Source organism: Vipera ursinii (assembly GCF_947247035.1).
Source record: "Vipera ursinii genome assembly, chromosome: 1".
Classification (NCBI taxonomy): domain Eukaryota; kingdom Metazoa; phylum Chordata; class Lepidosauria; order Squamata; family Viperidae; genus Vipera; species Vipera ursinii.
In genome coordinates this window covers 202,217,055-202,244,869 of record NC_139512.1, presented here as the reverse complement: position 1 = coordinate 202,244,869, position 27,815 = coordinate 202,217,055, and the positions used below count along the sequence as shown (strand labels likewise).

Genomic DNA, 27,815 nt, shown 5'->3' with positions numbered 1-27,815 from the left:
AATAAACATTTATTAAAAAGGCTAAAATAATTTCTGGTGGTATCATCTGTACATTAAAATTTTGTTTACTCACAATCTTTCACTTTTCACGTTCTGGAAAAGCAGTGGTCATGTATCCTAGCAAAAGATGTTACATACAGTATGTGCATAAGCGTAGTCAGTAGCATATGCCTTTTTAAAAATATCAAACATGCAAAGAAACAAAAATAAGTCCAAAATATCTGTATTACATCCAGAAATGCCAACTTTGCAACCAATATTTCTCATCCATAACTATGGCACCCTAAAGATACCTGGATACATGCAAATGCTTCTCTGCGATCAGTAACGCAGCAGGGATTTCTTTTTCCTTCCAGTAACAGAGTGCTGGGAAATACCAGACATGACCTTGAGAATTCCAATGTTTGTTACAAATTTTTCTGGATGTGGTTGGAAAGAGGCCTAGAAATGCCAGCACAAATACATCACACTTGCCGAACGTGCACAGGCAACTAATTACAATCTTCAATTATATGTGATATATCTAAAATGAGATGGGCTGTCTCAACTGCAACTTGCAAACCGTTCCGTTTTGCGGCAAAACAATCCAGGACAAGCTGATCAGCAGAGGTTAGAGAGGACTCATTAACACAATTTTTGGGAAGGAAAGAAACAGAACGACAGTTTAACATCTTCCAGTTGAGGCCTTCCTGTTTGTTGCAAAGGCCACACCCACACTTTTGAACACAATCTGACCATTCAGAGTTGCTAGGAATGTTAGGTGGAATAGACCACGAATGACCCCATTGGGTATCAATGAGAACATCACCACTGTCATGCTCCAGAGAGCGAGCAATGGACTCCAGTGAGTGGCAAAAACAATCAGTTACTAAGTGGAATTCCTCTGAAGAACAGCCTAGATCTTCCAAGGTGCCTTCTGTTACACCACAACTCTAGAACAGAGAGGAAGGAAATGAAAATTGTTGTTACTCTTTGACCTACTATGTTTTATAGCTCAATTTAAGATTATCTGGAAGGAGACCCATTGTGCTTTATGAATTAAACTCCCAGGTAAGTGTCAAATACCATGATGGTAGTCCTCGACTTATGATTGTAATGGAACCTGCCCTTCACGGTTGTAAGTCGTGGAGGTTGTAAAGTGAGTCACCCATGTGACCAACCCAATTTTACGACCTTTTCTGCAGTGGTTGTTAAGTAAACCAATGGTTCACTAGGGGCCTGTTTTGCTGAAAACCAGAAGTAAATGCTGGTTTTTAGCAAAAGCATCAAAAACATGACCATGGGATTTAAAAATGGACATAAATGTGGGCTAGCTGCAAAGTGAAGTGACCAAGGGGAGGGAAGCAACCATTGGAACTTCAAAGGTAGGTCACAGAAAGATCTGTTGTATCTTCATATGGTCATTAAGTGACCAATCATAAGTCAAGGACTACCTGTAAGTCTTCTTGCATGAGTAAGGTTCATTGCCTGAAAATGAAGAGATAATTGAGGTCCTATTACAGTCCTAAAAAAACAAATGTGCCCATATAATGTTTTCTGTTCTGTCTCAATGTAACATTATTGCTGGGAAAGAATTGTGTGTCCTTCAAATGCATTGTCAAAGAACATAGCTGGTTTGCATTTATTTTCCAACACAGGGCCTTTGCATACTTTTCTTTTGCCTAGCCAGAATTGGCTGTTCCAGAAAAAAAACAATATAAACAGGACCTGATTTGGTTAATATGGATGGGAGATCACCAGGAGATCCCAAGCTAAAGTCAAGCTAAACTGGGAATGACAACAGCAACAACAACAAAAACCCCCCACACAAATTAAAAGCCAGGAAAAGGCAATGGCAAATCATTTCTGCATTATTACTCAGAAAATTACATGAACACGAAGTCACTAGTAACTGCTTCATCCGTAGCCTTAATATTGATTTTGTAATACTTCGCAACTAACAACACAATATAGACATACATGTATTAAATGTTATATAATAGACAGCATGTGGTCTCAGTAAACTGTTTCATCTGTACCCATAAACATGTATACATTGAGGAGCCTTAAACAATTTAAATATCCCCCATGAAACTCTCAAACCTTGTGCTTTATGTAGGAGGACACATGAGTTTCGGTACAGCCTCCACCCAGCAAAATCCATGGATCTCTGACTGTTAACTGCAAAGCATGTTCTGCAGTTTGACAAGCAAGCTGCAGAGGGGGGGGAAAAAAAGCCAAATACTTGTATTATAGAAGCTGATATTTTCTCCTCCAAACAGAACAGAACAGGAAAAAAACCACTCCAATTAATTTATCCTCCCTTTCTGCAAAGGAATTCTGGTTTAGTAGGTAATACTACTTATCCCATTTTATTGGCTCAGTAACACTACAGATTGACATAGATTGTTCCAGATATTTTCATCTGCTTTTATACGGCTTGAAAGTCAACTAAGGTAACATTTAAGTACCTAGCAAACCATGTAGGTACCGTGTTTTCCCGAAAATAAGACCCAGTCTTTTTTTTTGCCTCCAAAAGAGGCACCAGGTCTTATTTTTGGGGTGGGAGGGCCTTTTCCACTCACCTCGGGGTGATGGCACTGACAGCCCTGCCCAACCGGCCCACTCCTACTGTGGCTGAAGGAGCAGCTTCATTCTGCAGCTGAACATGGAGCTCGGGCCTGCATTTTGCCCTCAGAGGTCTTTCCGGAAGGCCTGTGCAGCCGAGAACCGAGCTATGGATTGAATCTGTTCGATTATTATTATTATTATTATTATTATGGATTATGCAACTCCAGTTCCTTTGAGCAAATTCCTTTCAAAACTTTAGATCTTTATTTTCCTTCCTTCCAAACATTTAAACAGCCAAAGAAATAATCTGCCATCTTTTTCTCATTTTTTTTTAAAAAAACAACTCACAATAAATTATTTTATTTTGAAGCTACTACAATATAATCTTGGTAACTGGCTGATGGCTGACCTGTAGCAGTATGTAACCAAGGATAAATTTCCCAAGAAGCTTTCTATCCTCCTCCTCCCATCCATTTCCCAGAAGCAAAACTAGACTGGAACAGACCCCAGATTATGTCCCATCCATGCTTAGTAGGTGTGATGATCAGGAACACTGCAAACATTGCCATGGTATAAATTGTGATTCAATAGCCTGCAGCCAGGTAATAATGCCGCTTGGGGTGTGTGTGAAAGCCCTAATAAGCAGGCATATACATAGAATGAAGGCTACTGCTAAGCTTGTAAGCCGCCCTGAGTCTTCGGAGAAGGGCGGGATAGAAATGGAATTAAATTAGTCAGGTAAAGCTGTGCCTAGTAAGAAATATGCCCCTTTATGATTAAAAATGTTTACTTTTGATTAAGCTTGCAAAAAGTTTTTTCTTCTCCCTTCCTTTCGGCAATTATCTATTTTTCAAACATGGGAGAGATTTTCTTGACCTCAAGGATTACACCACTCTTTTTCTCAACAGAATTCTACAATATCTTCTGTCATTACTCTGTTCAGACAATTGCACTCAGCATGTGATATGGAAACCCCATTAACTTCCAGGAACTAAACCAATAATCTCTTGATCTAAACAAACCCAGAGTTAATCTCAATGGAATTTAGCTTATTTGCAGACACTTTACAAAGCCCCATTTATCTAATCATTTCTCATTTTTCTTTTATCACCTTATCTTTGATTAAAAAAAACGTGAGAAGTTTTCTGTGCCAATATACTTATCATGCTAATTTCCTTAAAATAGTCATTAAAAGCAGCAGATGTAAATCAAGAAACCCAATTTAATGCCTCTGTCTGATTTCATCAGCTCCTGACAGACTATTGGAATATTTGCCCCATAACAACACTTATACTCACTGTCCAAAACATTGTCAAATATCCACTTGTCCAAATATTTCATTATAGTTTTATTCTACCTCTTTTCCTAAAGAAACCCCTAAAGTCACATTCATGATCCTCTCTATTTATATTTTCACAATACAGATAGTCCTCGACTTACAGCCACTATCGAGCCCACAATTTCTGTTGTTAAGTAAGACATTTGTCAAGTGAGTTTTGTCCCATTTTACGACCTTTCTTGCCTCAGTTGTTAAGTGAATTTGGCTTCCCCATTGACTTTGCTCATTAGAAGGTCACAAAAGGGGATCACATGACCTTGGGACAAAGCAATGGTCATAAATATGTATCACGATCATGGGGATGCTGCAAAAGTCGTAACTGTGAAAAACGGTCATAAGTCACTTTTTTCCACGCCACTAACTTTGACCGGATGTAAATTGAGGACTACCTGTATATAGAGAGACTGAAAGAGGCCTACACTTATACCATGACAATTATATTTTTCTCCAAACTTTATGCCAATTATATTCTTGCCTATAGATTGTATCTGTCTACCTGGCGTCCCTTCCCTAAATCATCTTGCCTCTCATTAACAAACTCTCCAGACCTGGTCCACTTTGGTTATTTGTGAAAGACTGTCATAAGCATCTTATTTGTAGTACAATGCTGGTTTCCACAAGCATTTAATGGTCTAAGGCTGGGGTAGGCAACCTTGACTCTTTTTATGACTCGTGGACTTCAACTCCCAGAATTCCTGCAGGAATTCTGGGAGTTGAAGTCCACGAGTCATAAAAAGAGCCAAGGTTGCCTACCCCTGGTCTAAGGTCATTATTGGTTTCGTGTGTAGAGACATTAATCATTAACCAAGAGACTAACCTTCTAACAATATGCTCCTTCATCGACTGCTTGCTACAAGATATATAAAGAGATTGATTACCTTTAGTTCCTCCCATGCTGTTTCATTCCTATTACAGAGTAGCAAGCTGCAAGCAACTGGCTGATCAGGAATTAGATGCAAGAACCATTTTGAATCAAAACATTGAGTCTGCAAGTCCTTCAGATGGCCGTAACAAGCAGGAGACAGGAATTGTAAAGAAGGTATTGGCTGAGAACCTAATCAATTAAGGAAAATAAAGGCATGTATAATTATCCCATAAACAAAGAAGCCTGTTTTAAATGACTGCTGGGAATGGAAAAGTTATTTGGGGTAAAAACAAATGTTTTCTAAGGCTTATATGTATCTCAGCGGCTTTCGGTACCATCGACCATGGTATCCTGCTGCGGCGTCTCAGGGGGTTGGGAGTGGGAGGCACCGTTTTACGGTGGTTCTCCTCCTACCTCCTGGGCCGCTCGCAGTCGGTGTTGACGGGAGGGCAGAGATCCGCCCCGAGGCCTCTCATTTGTGGAGTCCCTCAGGGGTCGGTTCTCTCGCCTCTCCTGTTCAACATCTATATGAAGCCGCTGGGCGAGATCATTCGTGGTTTCGGGGTGGGGTATCATCAGTACGCTGATGATACCCAACTTTTTCTTTCCACCCCGAACCAACCCAGTGATGCCCTTGCCGTGATGTCCCGGTGCCTGGAGGCGGTCCAGGTCTGGATGGGGAGAAACAGGCTTCGTCTCAATCCCGCCAAGACTGAGTGGCTGTGCATATCGGCATCTCGGGCTAACCAGACTATTCCACCTCTAACGATGGGGGGTGAGGTGTTACCCCCCATTGATAGGGCTCGCAACTTGGGCGTCCTCCTGGATTCACGACTCAATTTTGAAGACCACATAGGAGCCGTGACCAGGGGGGCTTTTGCACAGGTTCGCCTGGTGCGCCAGTTGCATCCCTATCTGGACCGAGATGCCCTACGCACAGTTACTCATGCGCTCGTGACCTCCCGTTTGGACTACTGTAACGCTCTCTACATGGGGCTGCCCTTGAAGACCACTCGGAGGCTTCAACTGGTGCAGAATGCGGCCGTGCGAGTTGTAATGGGGGTCTCCCGATACTCCCATGTAACACCTCTACTCCGCGAGCTGCATTGGCTTCCGGTTGCCCTCCGGGTGAAATTCAAGGTGCTGGTTATTACCTATAAAGCCCTACATGGCCTGGGTCCGGGGTATTTGAGGGAACACCTGCTGCCGGCATCAAATGCCCTTCGCCCAGTGCGCTCCCACAGGGAGGGTCTGCTCAGGGTCCCACCGGTAAGAGATTGCCGGCGGGTGATACCCAGGGATAGGGCCTTCTCAGTGGGGGCGCCTGCCCTCTGGAACCAGCTGCCAGTGGAGCTGAGGACTGCCTCCAACCTCCGGTCATTCCGCCAGGGCCTGAAGACCTGGCTCTTCGAGCTCTCGGGCCCAGGCTGAGGAGTAATTTATTTTAATCGGGGTTTTAATTGCACAGGGTTAGTTTAATCTTTTTTAAATTGGTTTTAACTTTTGTATTGCTGTTTTTTTAATTCCCTGTAAACCGCCCTGAGTCCTCAGGGAAAGGGCGGTATATAAATGTAATAAAATAAAATAAAATAATAAATAAAATAGAGGTGGGTTAATTTGGACAAACCTTACAATTAATAGGGCTGCAAAAATTAAACAAAAAAAGTTTATATTATGAAAGTATAATTTCAGAAAAGAAGCATGTAACTTAATTTGTGAGATTTGTTTCCCTAAGATACCTTGGTGATAGTCAAGGACTTAAATATTCTAATAAAAAGATCAGATCAATTGAAATGAATTGTCCACATTATTCATCATAAATACTGTTAAATTAATCATTTTTTTTAGTTAATTGGTGGGAGAGTCATATAGGCCCATCACTTTTTCTAATCTATTTTATTTCTAATCTTTCTTTGAAAAGGATGGACCGGAAATCATATTATCAGGTCATCTTCCCTTCAGATAAAATATGATAGATAATTAGACACACATTATTCAGTATTGTGGAAGGCAACCTTACTATTAGTGTTGTGTTGTAGCCTCCTTTGCTCAGCCCCAAGATGGCCCTGGAAACTGGCTGCTGCTGCTTAAGACGAGTTCTGGTTTCAGCTGAATGTTGGTCTTTAATATTTTTTGAATCATCACATGTATTTGAACCCAGACATGTCTACAAAGTCCACCAAGCATGAGAAAATGACTCTTCACATTGATCACATTTCCAACATAAATCTGAAGTACCTTTATACCATTCTAGACAATTTTTTTTCTGGAGCCATATACTAATGGTGCATCATTCTATAAAAATTCTTTTAACTGCCAATTTAAACTTCAACCATTTTAACGACATATTTTCCCAGTGCATATTGTAATCCAAATTTCTTAAGTCTCCTTAATCATATTCTTGCCTGTTCTTCTGTTTCAAATTTCTAGAAAAATGTATACATTTTAGCAATTACATGTTAGTTATTTGTACATAGTTCAACTTCAAATTGTTTTCTGTGGCTCAATTCTAAATGTTTATCTACCTTAAAATTTTCTCTTAATTGTGTATCTGGAGACCATTGAAAACTAAATCCCTTTGCATCAATTGTTCTCTTGATTTCATCTTATGTTCTCCATGTTCCTGTTCTAATAACTCTTGATAAGTGAATTATTTTTCTTTACTGTTTCCTTACAGATTTTATTTTCCTGGGCTCCAAGATCACTGCAGATGGGGACTGTACTCAAGAAATTAAAAGACGCTTGCTCCTTGGGAGGAAAGCCATGGCAAATCTAGACAGCACACTAAAAAGCAGAGACATCACCCTGTCAACAAAAGTGCGTATACTCAAGGCTATGGTCTTCCCAGTTGCAATGTATGGCAGTGAAAGTTGGACCATAAGAAAGGCTGAGCGCCAAAGAATTGAGGCCTTTGAACTCTGGTGCTGGAGAAGACTCCTGCGAGTCCCTTGGACTGCAAGGCGATCAAACCGGTCAGTCCTAGAGGAGATCAACCCCGACTGCTCTTTAGAAGGCCAGATCCTGAAGCTAAAACTCAAATACTTTGGCCACCTGATGAGAAGAAGGAAGGACTCACTGGAGAAGAGCCTAATGCTGGGAAAGATTGAGGGCAATAGAAGAAGGGGACAACAGAGAATGAGGTGGCTGGATGGAGTCACTGAAGCAGTAGGTGTGAGCTTAAATGGACTCCAGAAGATGGTAGAGGACAGGAAGGCCTGGAGGAACGTTGTCCATAGGGTCGCGATGGGTCGGACACGACTTCGCAACTAACAACAACAACAACAACAACAACTGTTTCCTTCCTTTAAAATGTTTCTTGCACTGAGACCCATAAAGGAATTTTTGGGTACAGTTGGATGTATTTATATCAGTTCCATATGCTCAATATGGCACAGTAATATAATGATTTTTACGACCTACATTAACCTTAAATTTATCATACCATACTTAAATTGAAAGTCTAAGAGAAACTGAAATAACAGAAAAAAATTGGTCTCACTATACACAGTGAGGCAGGAAAGAGAATGCTGCCAGTAACATTCAGCGTAGCAAAAACCTTCTTCCTACGATTTTAAAGAAAATTACACACATGGACATCAATGGATGGGTCACAGTGAAATCATGTTGACTATATATTCCGCAAGACAAATGGAAAAGCTTTATTACAGCTAAAATTACAGAAGACAAATTAAATAATCAAAACTACAAGATATGTCTTCAGCTATACTCTGTAGATTTAATGGATTAAACACACAGAATGCCTGAAGAACTCTGTAAATTGAAGATGAAACAAACAAAAACATTCGGAAATGTGAGCAAAAGAAGACAAATTGCTGCTACTGATGCATTCAGAGTTATATAAGAACATTAAATATATGAAAATGTGAGCCTAAAAGATGAAAGAAAAGTTCTACGGGAGGAAAAAAAAGATAGCAAGAAGAGATGATATCAATGTAAAGAGGAACTGAGAAATAGTTGTCAAAACTGAGGAAAGACACAAACGTTTGTTCATTATATTAGTTGGACGTTTTGAATAGTGAAGTTAAATACTCCTCAGCAAATCTACCTAGCAAAAATACTTCCAATAGCAAAGGCACAGGAGTTGATGAAATACCATTAGAACTGTTTAAAATCTTACAAATAGCAATTGTATTTAGCAATTGTATTTAGCAATTGTACTGTCCCATGAGGCTTTACGGACAGTTTACAATGTAGAGCATTATTTGCATATTGCCCCCAACAATCTTAGGTCATGTTGCCTAAGGCAGGGGTCGTCAACCTTGGCAACTTTTAAGACTTGAGGACTTCAACTCTAAGAATTCCTCAGCCAGCTTTCTGGGAGTTGAAGTGAGATTAATATTTCAAGATTTTGCAATCCAGTCTTTAATAATACATGAGAATTTCTGGGTCTACTAGCTGGATTCACTGCCAACGTTTGATGACTAATGGAAAAAGGCGAGAGAATTTCAAACAGACATCCCGTTTTTCTTTATTGACTTTTTACTTGTAAAAGCCCTTAAAAACCTAGGCTGGGTTATCGTATCTTTGTACTGAAGAAATTCTGGAAGGAACAATTATAATGGAATATGGAGCAATTAAATGGTCCAAACCAGGTAAGAAATAACCTAAGATTATAGATTGTCACCTTTTATTTAATTTACATGAAGACTATATTATGAGAAACACTGAAATAGGAAAAAAAAAACCAGGAATTAAAGCTCCTGGGAGAAACATCAACAACCTTTGATATGTTGATGATATAATTCTCACAGTCAGAAATGAAAATTATTTAAGGAACCTTTTGTAAGTGAAAACATAAAGTGCAAAAAATCTTTTGCTCCCGAGTATCAAAATCAAAGAAAGGAAAGTTAGGTTAAGAGGCAATGCCAACCCAGTGCAAATTGGTAGAGGTTCAAAGAAGCCTATCTTTCTAGATACAAAATGGTGAATACAGTAATAAAAAAGTGACATCTCTTACTTAAGAAAACTATGATCAGTCCAGACAAAAATTGAATGTGATATGATATTGGCGATAAAGATACCTGTTGTCAAGACTAGATGTAAATATGACTGACAGTGTTAAATTATCAAAAAAGCCAAATCACAAGTAATTTTCATTTAACATTTCATTGTACCTTACATGGAGCCAATTTTGATTCTGCCTTAGCTGCATGCAATGTTGTGCTTAAAGTATGTCAAAAAGGCCCCATCTGAGTTGCAGTAGAGCATAGTAACTAGACAGTGCTTCAAATCACATATTCCTAATATTGCTGAAAGCAATTACATTGTGCTTCAAATTCTAATTAGGTTGATTTTGATGCTGCTTATATTAAAAAGCAACAACTATGAATGTCCATTAAATCCTGGATTTCTTTTCAGAGATGTTTCAACTGAATTATTCAATGAAGCTGTATATCAGCTATTTTAATACAAATAACGTGTCAGGAATGTTTCAATAGTATTGCCTATGATAAGGAAACAAAATTGATTTTAGCTCTGTGCACTGTGTGAACCCAACCACTGTGGATTTGTGAAATGTAGTCCATTATCTGTTCTTCTCAACATGTGAGGTATGACATTTTCTAGGGAGCTTCAAATGGATTAGTGTAAATAGAAGACTGAGTGATATCTTGCCTTAATAGGATTTATCAGTGTGGGATGGAAATCAGGGTAGGTCCTACTCATTTTCAAGCAGTTGTTCACAGGAGCTCTAATTAAGAAAGCCGAGGTGTGCAACAGTCGTTGAAATATTTGGTATCTACCCATTCTGTGGGTTGTGGTGGAAAAAGCATGTTCCTGGTCCTGTCCAAGAGTGGGCCTGCTGGTGGGGTCCAGGAACAAAACCTTTTCTGCCTTCTGGAACCTCATCTCCCCTAAGTGATTAGACCTGCCCTGACCTACCCTTGAAAACCTGGCTTTTGCCCTTGAGCCTGGGACCCTGAGAGTAGGGCTGAGCTGGTTTCTTGATCTTGTGTTAACTCAAGTGTTCTTAATAGCTAAGTTACTTTGTGTTAACTCTGTTCTTTTAAAGTTGTTCTTTATTGTTTTTAATTGTCAGCCTCCCAGACATGCACATGAGATGGGGTACCCAATACACTATATAAGTAAATAAATACATGGGATGAGATTAGAGATGGATCAAACATCTGAACTATTGCTCAATTAACAGTCTAGCATTTGCAATTTGGACAGCTAGAGAACTGACAAAGAATTCTGCTAATGGCTTGCCACATTCCCTTGTCTTGTGAATCGTATTATGAAGTGATCATGCCTGAGAGTTTATTCATTACCTGTCATTTTCTGCAAGGGCTCCATCATTTGTATTCCAACTCTCTCGACAGCAACAATATTGTTCTCCTTTAAATACTGCTTCAAGGTTGGGTGGATGACCTTCTGGCATATCACAAGACCAACACCATCCATTACTACTTCCCTGCCTACACCGAGTAACTGACCCAACACTTCGGCTTCTAGAGAAACTCTGTGGTGGATAACTATGGCTCCTTCTCCTGCATGAGACAAATCTCCTGACATAGACATGCCAAACAGAGCCACTCTGATCTGACCTGAAGCAGTTCTTTTGAAAGGTGGAGTCAGATGCATTTCTGGCATTTCAATTAAAAGTCCAGGATAGACAGTAGAATCCATAACTCTCTTTTTTTTTATAGATATGTAATGGCATTTTCCTAACACAGCAGTAGAATCCACGTTTTGGGGGATTGTAAACAGAAAGGCCTTCAATACCAAAATACTGATATGATCGGCTTCCTTCCTGCTAAGCATGGAGGCCCGTTTGCTCAATATGATACTGCGCACCAGGCTAAGGAGAAGCTTAGAACTGCTGAAATCCACTGGTATTCGGCAACCACAGGTTTCAGATGAAAGGTAGTCAACGCACAGGCTCAAAATATGTTTGCTAATTTTAATGAAAGTATACGCAGCAATATTCAGGCTTTGGTATTTTTCAAGCAAGCTGCAGCAAAAAATTGCCGTAAATAAGCCACTGTCCCCAAAGAGCGCAAGGTGATTCTGCACAGAGGCTACCAGAAGCTTTAAGACGGGAAGAGTGACACAAAGGCTCCTGAACAAAACCGAAGATTGTGATGAAATACGAACGTATCCTCCCATGCCATTGTGAAATTGTTTAAGCCTACCTGTGGGGCCATAGCAGGACCTCATTATCTTACCAAATGTGGAGACGGCCTGGCTAACCACCTCCTTAGTTAAAGGCCCAGTGGTGCAGAGGGAAGGTTTTTTAACATCAATTCGAGACATCTTTCCCGACAAAAATTCCAGTCAAGCTTTAGAAGCGTTCCATTTCTACAAAGCAGTTTTTAATCATTTTAACAGGCATGTGAGACCTTGGATTTTCTTTGCGGGCAACGACACAACAAAGGGATTTATCAGCACTTATTTGATGTTAAGACAATGCGATCAATGTGATGATTGCCGAAGCTCCTTCATTCAACCAGACCTTTTCAGTTCATTTCCATGCCCTGTTTTTGAAGGAAGCTTTGCTGCTTTTGGTAGATGGTAAATATCAACATGGGCACCAATGAATAAAAATCCAGGCATGAGCAGCCAATCCCTACTATTCCAGCTGCCTTACATCTTTTGTTGATGGAGACCGATAATAAATAAGGGAGACACACCTATGAGAAGGAGGGAAAGAAAAGAGATTTCATAATACTATAATCACAGTATACATTTATTGAGACAACGTATCTCAGTGCAAACTCCTGGCAAATAATAAGCCATCTCTGAAAATGAGGTATAATCATAGTGAATATTTTGCATGGTAGAAAACATTCCGATAATTTGCCAACTGAGATTACTCACCTTAACCTTTATATAAGCATAATGCAGAAAAAATAGCATTAACAGTGGGCAGTTATGGATTTTTGCCAATAAAGCACTCAATCTTTGATTTACAGAGATTTATTTCTTCTCTGTTTAGAGGTATACAGATGAAAGTGTTATTTTTACACATTTTCTCAGCTCATATCTTAGCAATCCTTTGAAGCTGTTTAGTGATACTTAAAATATTTTCATATATATGATAATGATTAATATAAACTTTATTGGAAAAACTTTTGTGTCAATTGCAAGAAAGTCCAGGATTTCATTGTATTAAAGAACAGCATGTATACAAAGTGTATATACATAATAAAAACCATATCCTAGATGCATGATCTTGGGTATCCAACTGAATGATATAATTCCCAGGAACATGAAATGTCCTTTTTGAGGGAAAACTATAGGTTTGATGAGCTAAAGAGAAATTATGAAAGGCAAGATTTTTACTGTGAATGTTTGGGGGTGGGGGTGTTGACAATTTTTGTGTTTGATCTTTCATACACTGTTTTCTAATAACTGCTCCAGGAATCCTTGGCAAGAGAGTCTAAATTTTGGTGGTTTTGAAAGAAGGCCTTTACCTTTTGCAATCAGAATGATATAAACAGTCCAAGTGGAATGGGCCAACTTGACGCAGCCATCTTGCCGCAGGACAACTCACCATGACCAACTCACAGCAGGACAACTCATGGAGGGACAATTCCATGCGGGATAACTCAAAGTGATGTCATCTGCCAGTTGTTGTTGTTGTTGTTTTTTACAATATTTCCATCGACAAAAATGGTAATAATCTAGAAGGAACAGTGGCAGATAAGATTTACTGTGTTGTGCTATCCTGCATGGATTGTCCCATGGCAATTTGGCTGTAGAGAGTTGTCCCATGACGGGTTGGTCGTGGCGAGATGGCCGCAACAAGTTGTCCTAGAACCTCCTAGAGCAATTTTATAGCAGGGCTCTCCAACCTTGACAACTTTAAGACTTGTGGACTTCAACTCCTCTCTGGCTGAGGAATTCTGGGAGTTGAAGTCCACAAGTCTTAAAGTTGCCAGGTTGGAGAGCCCCATGTTACAGCATAAAGCTTGAGCACTGATTTATATCTGGAAGTCATTCAAACATAAGCAACTAAAGGATACCCCAAACCAACTGGGGCATCCACGTAGTGCCAGAATGCCAATGTGCCATTCTAACATGGAGCTGAACTTTAATTTTTGGAATACAGCAAAAGGGAGACTAGAATATTGACTATGGAAGGTTAGTGGGGTAGATGGACTTGAAATAATATTTCCTATGGGGTGTTTAAAATTTTATAAAAGAACACATGAAGATTTTGAAATTATCTATAAGAAACACTCCGATGCGAATGTTTTACTGATTGGGAAAGAAACAGCTGTTAAGGAGGGACTTTGAAGGTTGATTAGAGGGAACCAGAGAGAACTAAGGATTACAACTAAAGGAAAAAGAGATCCATTAATACAATGGACCAACATTTTGCTATAAAAAATAAGTCTGCTTGGGAGTACTGTACTTAACAATTACTTACAAGATTGTATGATACTGTAACACTGGATATAGAAGAACAACAAATTTTAATTAAATAAAACAGGTAAAGCTGATTTGAATATTAGTATTTTTTTAAAAATGCCAGATTACAAAAGTGATATGGAAAAAGATGCTGTAGATCTGAAAATGAATTTAACATGCCAGAATATGGAAAAAGATGCCACAATGAATTTATAAATGAAACCAGCTGATATCTTAATAATTAAAGTGGAGATACAAATAATAAATCAGAAGAGTGACTTGGAAAGTCATCTTCTCTTGGATTTATAAAAAGGATGTGTTAAACTAATACAACTGTTCCTGAGAGGAAAGAAAGAGAAAATGATAAGGAATTAGCTGGATTTGACAGGATTAAAAATCAAGAAAACAGAAGGAATTCAAAGTGGATTTATTTGATCAGAGTCAATATATGTTGTGGTTTCTGATAGTTATTAATGAAATTTCTTTTTGACTGGAATTGAACAACTAGGCTTTAAAGATCAGTTTATAAATGAGAGATTTCTTTTGTTTTACAGTATTTCTTAGAGAAAGCGTTAAGTTGTAATACCAAATGGATTAATTAAGTTAAAATATAATATGTTATTACTTTTGGTAGACTTTTGCTGATTAGGACTGAATGATGAGTTTTTTATAATTTGATTATTGATAAGGGATGAGTATGGAAAGAAGTGATCTTTGTTTTATTGAAATGTTACCGAAGGTGGTAACAAAATTGTTTGTACTTTTCTAAGGGGTGAGTCACTTTTTTTTTAATTGAAAAGTTTTAACATACAATTTTTCTTTAAGAATCCCCCCTACCCCCTCCCTCCTCCCCCCCCTACCTCTCCCCCCTCCCCCCCGACTTCCCAGAGCTAAATACAAGGTATATATATAAAAAGCAATCATAAACAATCATATACTAACAACTATAAACTCTAAAATCCATCACTCTCTAGCTTATATAGGATAATATTAAATATGTATAAAAAGAAACTAAAATAAGAAAAGAAAAAAAAACGAAAGAAGACTTATTCAAATGCTACATAAAACTTCTTAACCCTATACTTGTTCTGGATAAACTCAATCCATTTTCTCCATTCCATAATATAGCGTTCTTGCGAATGATCTTTCAAATAGGCCGAAATCTTCGCCATCTCTGCCAGGTCGGAAACCTTTAAAGTCCACTCTTCTATGGTCGGCAGATCCTCTTTCTTCCAATATTGACCTATCAAAAGTCTTGCTGCCGTAATTAAATTCAACATCAATTTGGTGTCCACAACTGTAGCGTCTGTAATTATTCCCAACAAAAAAAGTTGCGGACAAAACTTTATCCTCTGTTTAAAAATCTTCTGCATATTCCACCAGACTTTTATCCAAAAAGCCTTAACCTTTTTACATGTCCACCATATGTGAAAATATGTTGCATCTTCATCACCGCACCTCCAACATTTAGGCTGATAATTCGGATACATACTTGCAAGCTTTTTAGGATCTAAATGCCATCTGTAAAACATTTTGTAAAAATTCTCTCTTAGATTTTGAGCTTGTGTAAATTTTACGTTCCTCACCCAAATCTTTTCCCACGTATCCATTGTAATAACTTCCTGGATGTTTTGGGCCCATTTTATCATACAATCCTTAACAAGCTCTGTTTCTGAGTCAATCTCTATCAATGCAAGATATATCCGTTTAATATGTGCTGGACCCTGATTTCTAACTTGCTTTATCAAATTTTCATCAGTCATCGTAAAACCATTTTTCTGGTCTTCTTTCCACCTGGCCCGTAACTGAGTATATTGAAACCAGTTTTGAACAACCTTCTCTTCTCGCAAGAGGCTATATGATTTCAAACACCAGACATTTCTTTCCAAACTTAGGATCTCCTTGTACGTAGTCACATCATGTTTGAAGCCAGCATGTATATTTTCTATTGCGTGTTTTGGAATTGCCCACAGTGGTATCTTGCAACCCAACTTATGTCTATACTTCTTCCAAACTCTCAGCAATGCCTGTCTTAAAATATGCACCCTAAACACATTGTCTACCTTCTTATCGTACAACAAATATGCATGCCAGCCAAACAACAAATCATGGCCCTCAAGATTTAATAACCTCCCTTGTGTCAAATTAGTCCAATCACTTATTCCTACTAATGCAGCAGCTTCATAATATAGTTTAAAATTGGGCAATTTAAGACCACCTCTCTCACGAGTATCCTGCATAATCTTAAGTTTAACTCGTGGCTTTTTCCCTGCCCACACAAATTTATTGATACCTCGCTGCCACTCCTCCAAATTAGAATCCCTCTTAAGAATCGGTATCATTTGAAATAAAAATAAAAATTTAGGCAGGACATTCATTTTTACTGCTGCAATCCGTCCCAACAAAGACAATTGCAATTTTTCCCAACTCTCCAATTCTTTTTGAATTTTCCCCCATAGTTTTTCATAATTATTTTTATATAGCTTTGTATTAGAGGGCGACAAAATCACCCCCAAATATTTAACCCTTTTAACAATCTCAAATCCAGTTAATCCTTCTAAGAGAGCCTTTTGCGAAACTGTCATATTTCTGGCCAAAATTTTGGTTTTCTGTGTATTAACTTTAAATCCAGAAACCTTCCCATATTGTGTTATTATCTCCATCAGGTCCACAACAGAGTTCTCTGGCTGGGTCACTGTAACAACCAGATCATCTGCGAATGCTCTCAATCTATAATCCTGATCTCCAATTTGTATCCCCTTAATTTTTTCCGAATTCCGAATTTTAACCAATAATATCTCCAATGTTAACACAAATAACAAGGGCGATAACGGACACCCTTGCCTTGTGCCCTTCTCAATGTTACATGCTTCTGTCAAGCTATTATTAACTATAATTCGGGCAGTTTGTTTTTGATATAATGCCCTAATCGGTTGTAAAAAATTTTCCCCAAAATCCATTTTGTCTAAAACTTTCAACAAAAATTTCCAATTCAATTGATCAAAAGCTTTTTCAGCATCTAAAAAAATTAGCGCCACAGAGATCTGGTTGTTCCTTTCCAAAAACTCTAACACATCAACTATATGCCTCACATTATTTTTCATTTGCCTACCACTAATAAACCCCGTTTGATCCCCATGAATCACCTGTTGCAGAACCCTCATCAGTCTATTAGCCAAAACCTTAGCAAATATCTTGTAATCTGTATTTAAAAGCGATATCGGTCTATAATTTTTAACTTGAGTAGCATCTTGGTCTTCCTTCGGAATCAAGGAGATAAAAGCTGTTCTCCAAGACGGTGGCACCTTTTCCCCCCCTCTGGATTGTCTGGAACAGTTCCTTTAACGGTTTAATCATCTCTAATTGTAAATTTTTGTAATAGGCCGCAGTCAAGCCATCCGTACCTGGTGCTTTATCCACCTTCAATTCCTTAATTGCTGTAAAAAATTCTTCTTCTGTAATCAATTGATTAATCCCCTCTTTTTGTACTTACGTAAGAACCGGGATGCTAGCATTCTCCAAATATATATCAATGTCTTTTTCATTAATTTTCTCTTTAGCATATAATTTAGAATAAAAATCCACAAAAGCGTCTTTAATAAGGTCCTGTTGAAACACAACCCTTCCTTTATGCTCAATCTTATCTATATTAGAAGCCCTTTGTTTTTTCCTCAATCTATAAGCTAACCATCTGCCTGGTTTATTAGCGTTGCAAAAAGTATTATGCCTAGCAAACCGCAGATTGGTTGCCACTTGGTCAGCCATTAATTTATCAAATTGTCCTCTTAACAGTTTAATAGCCTCCTTAGTCTTCACATCCTCTGAGTTCAAAATCAAAGCCTTTTCTTTTTCCTTTATTTCATTCTCCAATTCTTTCCTTCTAGCTTCCACAGCACGTCTATGTTTGTTATTCATATATATCAACACCCCTCTCATGTAGGCCTTGCTAGCATCCCAAACCATATCCATAGAGGTACCTTTGTTCATATTAGTTTCAAAAAAATCCTTCATCCGTGGGTGAGTCACTTTTTATATACCCTTTTCCTTATTTTTTTTCTTTTACCTATGCACTTCTCCTTTCCTTTCCTTTTTTTATGTCTCTTAATTTGTATTAGTCTTTTATCTTAAAAGATAAAAGCTTTTTAAAAAAAGCTCACAGACATAGGCAGGTGACGAAAATACATGATTTTGAACAAGGGCATAGACACAAATTTTGCTTTAATGAGTTCAGAGTGTATGCTGTTATTAATTATGCTCAAAAGCTGCATTCATAATAGCTCTGCCAAAGTAGCAGATGAACTGCAGCTGTTCTGCATCACATGAATATTACCTAATATTTTTGTTCTGCTACATGTACAAAAATTGTGAACTGATGAGAAATGATACGGCTGATGAATTTAACCAGGAGAGTATACCAAATATATACAATTAGTACATACGGTATATATGTGTTTATCTGTGTACTGTACTGTACTGAGAAAGAAAGAGAGAAAGAGAAGGGGTGAAGGTGACAGAATACGGTATGTCTATCAAATCCAGTTTATGGTTGTAACTATTGTGAAGAAATTATTGAAAAGAAAATGCAGTCAGATTTTTAAGGAATCCAGTTCCCCATCTCTGCTTTAATGAGACTAAAACATTGCTGTGGAATATCAAACTCTCTGATTAAAGTGTGACAATCTGTATTGGAGTTGCTTGTTCCTATAGGATTGAGGAGATCAACCCTGACTGCTCTTTAGAAGGCCAGATCCTGAAGCTAAAACTCAAATACTTTGGCCACCTAATGAGAAGGAAGGACTCACTGGAGAAGAGCCTAATGCTGGGAAAGATTGAGGGCAAGAGAAGAATGGGACGACAGAGAATGAGGTGGCTGGATGGAGTCACTGAAGCAGTAGGCGTGAGCTTAAATGAACTCCAGACGATGGTAGAGGACAGGAAGGCCTGGAGGAACATTGTCCATAGGGTCGCAATGAGTCGGACATGACTTCGCAGGTAACAACAACATAGGATTCTTGCCTAATCCTATAATAGAACCTGGCCTGAGCACCAAATTATATTATCTTACATATTTGCCCTTTTTGAGTATTTAAAATCCTATGCTTTAAAGCTCCTTCCCAAAATTCTATATTGCATTGTGTTTTTGTTCCCAGAACAGGATGAAACGCAGAGAAAATGAATTGCTTGAGGCCAGTTAAGGAGTTGTTGATAGAAGCAACATCTCCAGAGCAGAAAGTGCCCAGTTCTGCTAAATTTTACTAATCCTCATTTTCCAAGAGAAAATGCTATGCCATGCCAGCAAAGCAGATCCTTAGCTGTTTGTTCGTTCATTTCCTGGCCTTAGGATTTACACACAGAAGTTGCAATGTTGACATTTATTCCTATGTTAGGAAGGATAGTTTATGGTTTGACACTAAAGGGTATCTATTATGGACCAATACTATGCCACCTACAGGGAGGCTCCAGAGCACAATTCTGCAAGAAGAGGCATAAATTCCACAACAGGGTGTGGGAAATTAAAGAGATCAGCCTGTTCAACATTCCCTTTGGTATCCTCGACATACAACAGTTTGTTTACTGTCCATTCAAAGTTACTATGGTGTTGAAAAAAGTGACTTACGACCTTTTTTTCACATTCATAACCGTTGCAGCATACTCATGAATGATGTCATCAAAATTCAGACATTTGGCAAATGACTCATATTTATTATGGTTGCAGTATCCTGGGATCCTGTGATCGCCTTCTGTGACCTTCTGACAAGTAAAGTCAATGGGGAAGCCAGATTCACTTAACAACTGCGTCACTAACTGAACAACTGCAGTGATCTACTGTGGCAAGAAAGGCTGCACCGTGGCACAGAACTCCCTTAACAAATGCCTCACTTAGCAACAGAAATATTGGGCTCAATTGTGGTCATAAGTCGAATACCTGTATTTTTGCTGCCTTTTAATCATTTTGTACTTACCTTTTAATCATTCTGTAGAGTTTATTATTATTTCTGTTCATTTTCTTTCTCCTGCTGCAGGGCATATCTCACAATGTCAGACTCTTGATAATAGTCCTCTTTTGGTGGTTGAAAAAGGGGGTTGGACTTGATATTATGCCATCCCCAGTGTATCAGCACCATGCCAGTTCCTGAAACAATGAAAACTCTGTAGTTCTTCCAAAAGCTTCTAAGGCCCATGTGTTGGTCACTACCTATGCAAAGAAGTTGAGATATATGAGCATGTTTCACTAAACAAGTTAATCAAACCATATTTGATTACATCCCAAAGTTTGATTATACCCCAAGGTTCTGAAGGAACTGGCAGAGGTGATCTCAGAACCACTGAACTATATCTTTCAAAGATCCTGGACCACTGGGGAACTACCAGAGGACTGGAAAAGAGCTGATGTAATTCCCATCTTCAAAAAAAAAAAAGGTGGGGGAATGGATACAGGAAACTACAGACCTATCAGTCTGACCATAATACCTGGGTAGATTCTGGAAAAGATAATCAAGCAACAAATCAGCAAACACCTAAAGGCAAACAAAGTCATTACCAAAAGCCAATGTGGGTTTGTCAAAAACAGATCATGCCGGACAAATCATATTGCATTCTTTGACCAGGTGACACAATTAGTGGACCAGAGGAATGCTGTGGATATAATTTACTTGGACTTCAGTAAGGCATTTGATAAAGTAGATCACAACCTATTACTTGATAAGATAGAAAAATATGGGTTAGACAGCATCACCACCAGATGTATTTGTACCTGGCTGACTGGCCATACTCAGCATGTGGTGCTCAATGTAACTGCATCTACATGGAGGGAAGTGTGTAGTGGGGTGCCCCAGGGCTCTGTTCTGGGCCCAGTGCTCTTCAACATCTTCATCAATCATTTGGATGAGGGGATAGATGGGGAACTCATCAAATTTGCAGACGACACAAAGCTGGCAGGAATAGCCAACACTCCAAGAAATAGGCTTAAGATACAGATTTTGACAGATTTGAACATTGGGCGCTATCTAACAAAATGAAATTCAATGGTGAAAAAAGTAAGGTTCTACATTTAGGCAAGAACAACCAAATGTACAGGTACAGGATATGTGGTACCTTGCTGAATAGTAGTAACTGTGAAAGGGATCTTGGAGTCCTAGTGGACAATCACTTAAATATGAGCCAGCAGTGTACTGCAGCTGCCAAAAAAGCTAACACAGTGCTAGGCTGCATTAACAGAGGGATAGAATCAAGACCATGTGAAGTGTTAATACCACTTTACAATGCCTTGGTAAGTCCACACTTGGAATACTGCATCCACTTTTGGTCACCACGATGTAAAAAACATGTTGAGACTCTAGAAAGAGTACAGAGAAGAGCAACGAAGATGATTCAGGGACTGGAGGCTAAAACATATAAGGAACGGTTGCTGGAATTGGGTATCTCTAGTATAATGAAGAGAAGGACGAGGGGTGACATGATAGCAGTGTTCCAATATCTCAGGGATTGCCACAAATAACAGGGAGTCAAGCTATTCTCCAAAGCACCTGAAGGCAAGACAAGAAGTTATGGATGGAAACTAATCAAAGAGAGAAGCAAGCTAGAATTAAGGAGAAATTTCCTGACAGTTAGAACAATTAATTAGTGGAACAACCTGCCTCTAGCTGTGAATGTTCCAACACTGGAAGTTTTTAACAAGAGACTGGACAGCCATTTGTCTTAAATGGTATAGGGTTTCCTGCTGAGCAGGGGATTGGACTAGATGACCTCCAAGGTCCCTTCCAACTTTATTATTGTTGTTATCAATATTATATCAGTCAGATTCACCACCACCATCATCCTATTATATAACAAGTTCAGATTTGATTGACTGATGATCATAATGATATTTTTTCTCTCAGAAATAGTGCCATAAATATTGGGAAGATTCTAAAGACATTAATACAATATATAACTTATGCTGCAACATTGCATATAAAAGGCCAAATGAAGTCTTTTGTGATAAATAATGAAAATGATACTTGGGCTATAGACCTTTAAATCAATTGGGTTGATCTGATTATTAGATACTTTCCCATCTGTTATATTTGTTTACTTAATATAGTATTTTTATTAAATAAGGACGGAAAAACCTTATGACTATTTATAGATCGGTTAAGTAAGGAGAGGAAAATCCATCAGTTTTTTAAATTTTTCTCTTCAGCATCCAGCCAGGGTGGATTCTTTACGTTTAATGTTAGATGTAGGATTATTTTGAGGTCATTGGGTTATTTTTTTTGGTTCAGTGTTGGATATTTTATTTATTTATTTATTTATTATTTAAACTTGTATACCGCCCTATTCCCGTAGGACTCAGGGCGGTTTACAGGGAAAAATTAAAAATATATACAGACAAAGTTAAAATCGATTAAAACTAAAATTAAATTAAGTCCCTGAATTTAAACTAAAACCCCATTAATTAATAATTAAAACCCCTCAGTCTGGGCCAGACAGCTCAAAAAGCCAAGTTTTCAAATCCCTGCGAAATGAGCGAAGGTCGGGGGCAGTCCTAAGCTCCGTGGGAAGATGGTTCCAAAGGGCCGGCACGCCCACAGAGAACGCCCTTCCCCTGGGGATAACCCGCCATCATTCCTTGACCGGCGGTACCCTAAAAAGGCCCTCCCTGTGGGAGCGCACGGGACGATGGGAAGTTGATGCCGGCAGCAGGTGTTCCCTTAGATAATCCGGACCCAAGCCATTGAGAGCTTTATAGGTCATTACCAGCACCTTGAATTTCACCCGGAGGGCAACCGGAAGCCAATGCAGCTCACGGAGAAGAGGTGTTAAACGGGAGTATCGGGAAACTCCCATAACAACTCGCGCAGCTGCATTCTGCACCAGTTGAAGCCTCCGAGTGGTCCTCAAGGGCAGGATATATGTTGTTCCGTTTTTCATTTTGTATTTTACTCTTGTTGATAAAACAAAATAAGTATCTATAAAGAAAAAAAAATTGGAAATTGGATAATTTGGTCATAGTGGATATTCAGGGACATGTATAGTTTGAAATGTTAAGGCCCACAATTTTCCTCATCTAAATTGGACACAAGGATTTCACTAGTATCCTATATTCTCTCTCCTCCCACCCCAACCCCTCCACACCAATAATGTTCCATGAACAGAAGGATGCGGCTGTGCTGCAATCTTGATTTGAAGGGCAAAATGTGATTTGTGATGTACAGATGTCCCCACAGCACCTTCTGGAAACAACCTAAATCAGGTAGTTGTTGTTTTTTTCCCCCTGGGTTCCCTGACTGCCCTCAGTTAGCAGCACTATCTGGGAGAAAGACATATCTCTCAGGTAAAAGTTTCCAGCAGGTGTTATACATGCACATTTTGAACATTGAATCAGAATGGCTGCTCCACCTGGCTGCAGAAAATTTCCCCTGCTAATGGTTTTAAAATGGATGTTTCTGAATTAGATCGGTGCTGACTTATATCTGCTGAATCTAAAATTGGCATGACATTGGCCAGATCTGGACTGTTTCCTTTACTAATCCAGTCAGAAAATATTTTCTTTGTTAAAAGTCATAGAGAAACTAAAAAAAATTCCAACAGGAAAAAAGAGGAAAAAATACCTATTCCAACCTGGTCAGCACATTCTATTATTTATTTATTTATTTATTTATTTATTTATTTATTTATTTATTTATTTATTTATATTCCATTTATATCCCGCCCTTCTCCGAAGACTCAGGGCGGTTTACAAGCTTAGCAGTAGCCTTCATTCTATGTATATGCCTGCTTATTAGGGCTTTCACACACACACACCAGCAGCATTATTACAAAGTCAACTTAATTGCCCCCAACAATCTGGGTCCTCATTTTACCTACCTCGGAAGGATGGAAGGCTGAGTCAACCTTGAGCCTGGTGGGATGCGAACCTGCACTAATTGCAGGCAGCTGGTGTTACTTAACGAGGCATTAGCCCACTGCTCCACCAAGGCTTTAAAGAGGCAGAATAACAAAGTTGGAAGGGACCTTGGAGGTTTTCTAGTCCAACCCCCTGCTCAAGCAGGTAACCTTATACCATTTCAGACAAATGGTTGTCCAATCTCTTCTTAAAAACCTCTAGTGAGGCTTCTGAAGGCAAGCCGTTCCACTGGTTAATTGTTCTCACTGTTAGGAAGTTTCTCCTTAGTTCTAGATTGCTTCAAGAGATCACAATGTTACTCTATTTCTCCACCTTATTTAAAATGTAAATTATTTACAAAACAATTATATTAAGCTGCAATTCTATTGCCGTGTATCTGAAAATAAGTCCTATTAAATTTATCGACACCAGTTTCTAAATTAATCTATATGGGATTGTGTTTCAAACAAAAACTAAAAAAACCCTCTTGATTTAAAATAAAATCTGCTTTTAATACAAAACATGCATATACTAATGAGTCATTTATTACAATTAAGACACTTTTTGCTGAAGAAATTAGAGAAGAGCCTAATTTCCAAAACTCGAACATCATAAAAATTAGCATGCCTATTTAAAGTGCAATCTATATATAGTTAAACATTTTACACCCAGCTGACTTCAAAGAGAAAATAATGCATAATTATATGTATATAATTTGTTATAGCAAAATAATTAGTGTATGTCTTCCTGCTCAGGAATTATATATCAATATGGAAACAGATTTAATTCAATTATTTAAATCAGCATACTTTTATTGGGGAGGAAAGAATGGTTTATTTGCATATAAATGTTCTGTTCCAGCCTACGACTGGCCCTGTTTGAATGTCAAGAACAACCCCTTTTTATAGTCAACAGGCTAGAAAAAACCCAACCAAATTTATTTACAAAGAGTTCAAACAAGAGTTAAACGAAAAGTTCAAACAAGAGTTAACAGGAATAACAGACCAGGACTCTAGCAGATCTTCAAACGGTTGCCTTCAGCAACCAGCACCTCCCACACCTTCCCCTTTTATCAGCAGTCCCAAGGCATGGCTTCTCATTGCCTTCTCCCGAGTTGCCTCATTGCCTTCCTCTGTTCTGCTCTGCTGGATTGCCTCTGGCTCCTAGCGTCCCTGAATAGATCCAGCTGTGAATTGTCTACATCCAATACCTCGTGCTCACACGGCTGAGTCTGAGGAGGAACATGACGGGAGGGGCCAAGCTGAGAGTCCTGCAGTGCATCAGAATTTCCCTCTGATACCAAAGGCTCTCCAAACCCCTCCTCCTCCTCCTCTTCAGAATCATCAGACTCAGCTGCCGATAATACAGGCTGACGCTGAATCACAACAATAAATAGAAGATGAAGTTAGTCTTTTGGGGTGTGGATTTTGACTAACTGAATTCTGCAAAACAAGACAAACTTGAAAGATTCTCCCCCTCATCCACACCGGTCCACTACGACAGGGGTCCCCAACTCCTGGTCCATGGATTGGTACCGGGCTGCGGCATGCCAGAAACTGGTCCATACAAACATGCAAAGCCCCATCCATGGGATGCAGACAGTACATGAAACCAGCCCCCCTTTGGTCTGTGGAAAAACCTCTCTCCACAGAACCTGTTCCTGGTGCCCAAAAGGTTGGGGACCTCTGCCCTACGATCAAGTCCAGAGGCAGGCTAGCTTGTTTGTTTGTTTGTTTATTTATTTATTTATTTAAATTTATATGCCGCCCTTCTCCCTAAGGACTCAGGGTGGTGCACAACAATAAAAATTAAAAACATAAAATAGAAAATTTAAAAAAGAATTAAACAATAAATACAATAATTATATGACAATTTAAAAACCAGTAAAAAGCTAATTAAAACCATAGTCAGTCCAGGCCCGCTTGGGCTACCACTCATTTCTTCTACTAGAATATTCTTTTGAATAAAAGGAAAAAGCAAATCCATCTACAGAACACCAAGTCTGGATCTAATGCATTGCATTTTGACCTGTAAAGAACATTTTATTGTATTATGTGATATGGATTGTGCAAGAAGGCAGGTGGACGTTAAAAATAATGTAGCATGCACCGAGGAAAAATTATATGTTTTACTACTGCTTCTGGCCCAACAAATACCAACTGCTGTAAAAGTCTGTTTCTGCATGTCGATTTATTGACTGTATTATGTAAAGTGATTCCATTTTGCATGTGGAAAGACATTCTATTTCCTTAAAACAAGTCATTAAAAAAAACAAACCTCCAAGTCTTGGGATATAAATGGCTCCCACTAAAAAAATAGCAAATGCCTTTCTGAAGAAATATCAAAATGTTTCAAGTTGTGTTATTTAAATATCTAATACTAGTAACTGGAAATGAGAAGTGACAATTTTGAATATGAGAAGTCAGGCAAGACAATATTCTCACTTGCTTTGACCTTTGGATACTAGATTTGTAATTATTTTGTCATGTTAACTATTCAAATTATACCAATAAAGAAATAAATGATCATGTAGCTAATTTCAGTATTTGGCCACCTGCATAATTTCTTTTCATCTTTAATTGGCAATTAGATGATGCATTAGGCATTTTACATGGGAATAAAGGATGGCACAGTCTTCAGCAGACTGCTTGCCTTATCTGAAGGGATGCTCCATTTTGTTCAGAAACTCAACCGTGCAGAATTTTAAACCAAGTAGCCAGCTTCCACATATATAACAGACATCATGTTGCAGTTAATTACACATGGAGAGCCACAAGAACAATATGGGGGTAGAACTCCTGTGCTCATCCCTCCTACTGTCTCACACAGTGGAGGATACACTTGCTCTGAAACCCCCAGAGTATTAATATTAGGCCTAGGACCAAATGAGATATTACTGTTATCTGGGTTGTATCATTTTAGATTGCAAGTGGGGCTCTTCAGCCAGGCTACCTGAAAAACTGCTGCATCTACACAGCTGAGGTTGAGCTGTGTAAGAGAGAATGGGACTTTGGCAAGTGATATTCTTGGGTCACTAAGAGAACTTTGAAGACTTTATTCCAGCTTCATTGGATTAAGCTCAACACACTGTGATTTCATCTGAGGTTTTATCTGTGATTCAACAGTGTACAGTTTTTTATGGTTCATCAAATCTCTTCTGAATCATTTATTTTTATTTCTATTTTATTTTAATTCCATTTATATCCCGCCCTTCTCCGAAGACTCAGGGCGGCTTACAAGCTTAGCAGTAGCCTTCATTCTATGTATATGCCTGCTTATTAGGGCTTTACTTTAAATCAAGCTTTACTCTTGGTGACTCCATTTCCGCGTTGTTTTCTCAGTGGCCATTGCCTTCTCATATATATATATATATTTTACTTCATACTGACCTACGGTATATACGCTGTAGTATATATCTCATGGTCTCCGTTCAAATATTAAGCAGATCTGATCCTGTTTAGTTTTGTTTTTTTTTGAGCTCGGCCTTGGTTAGTTAGGTAGGTAATGTCATTTAGATGGAATTTTACTCTGTAAAGCATGCTTGAAGCTGCGCGGTAATAGGTTGTGTATCCTGAAAAATGCTCTAGTAAGTAGCACACCCACCCCACCCCCCGTTTTCCTTTTGCTATAAGCAGCAGATGCTCCTACTTTTCCCCCCCTAGAGAAAAAATAATTGCCACCCGTCCTTTCCCATACATACATTTCGGCCCAATACCCCTCTCTTACGTTGCAGCACGGGAAAGCAAAACACTCTACCACCCCAGTCCTCGCGCCCTTCAAGCTTCCACTCTTCAGCCTTTCCGGAAATGGAAACGAAA

General features: G+C 38.7%; 1 protein-coding gene across 6 annotated transcripts; it reads right to left on the bottom strand.

The window, feature by feature from the left end:
- On the bottom strand, positions 1-27,815 carry MKKS (MKKS centrosomal shuttling protein). 6 transcript variants are annotated; one of them, XM_083372257.1, is made up of 6 exons: positions 27,724-27,815; positions 20,093-20,321; positions 11,045-12,406; positions 4,768-4,943; positions 2,083-2,193; positions 1-932 (listed from the first exon to the last, which is right to left on the bottom strand). In XM_083372257.1, exons 3-6 carry the CDS (start codon positions 12,027-12,029, stop codon positions 492-494), a joined length of 1,713 nt encoding a protein of 570 aa, XP_083228383.1. In that variant the 5' UTR covers positions 12,030-12,406; positions 20,093-20,321; positions 27,724-27,815; the 3' UTR covers positions 1-491. The 6 variants fall into 6 exon arrangements, with proteins under 6 accessions (XP_083228383.1, XP_083228381.1, XP_083228382.1 ...); XM_083372255.1 differs by having other exon boundaries at positions 20,093-20,325; positions 27,724-27,809; XM_083372256.1 differs by having other exon boundaries at positions 20,093-20,325; positions 27,698-27,800.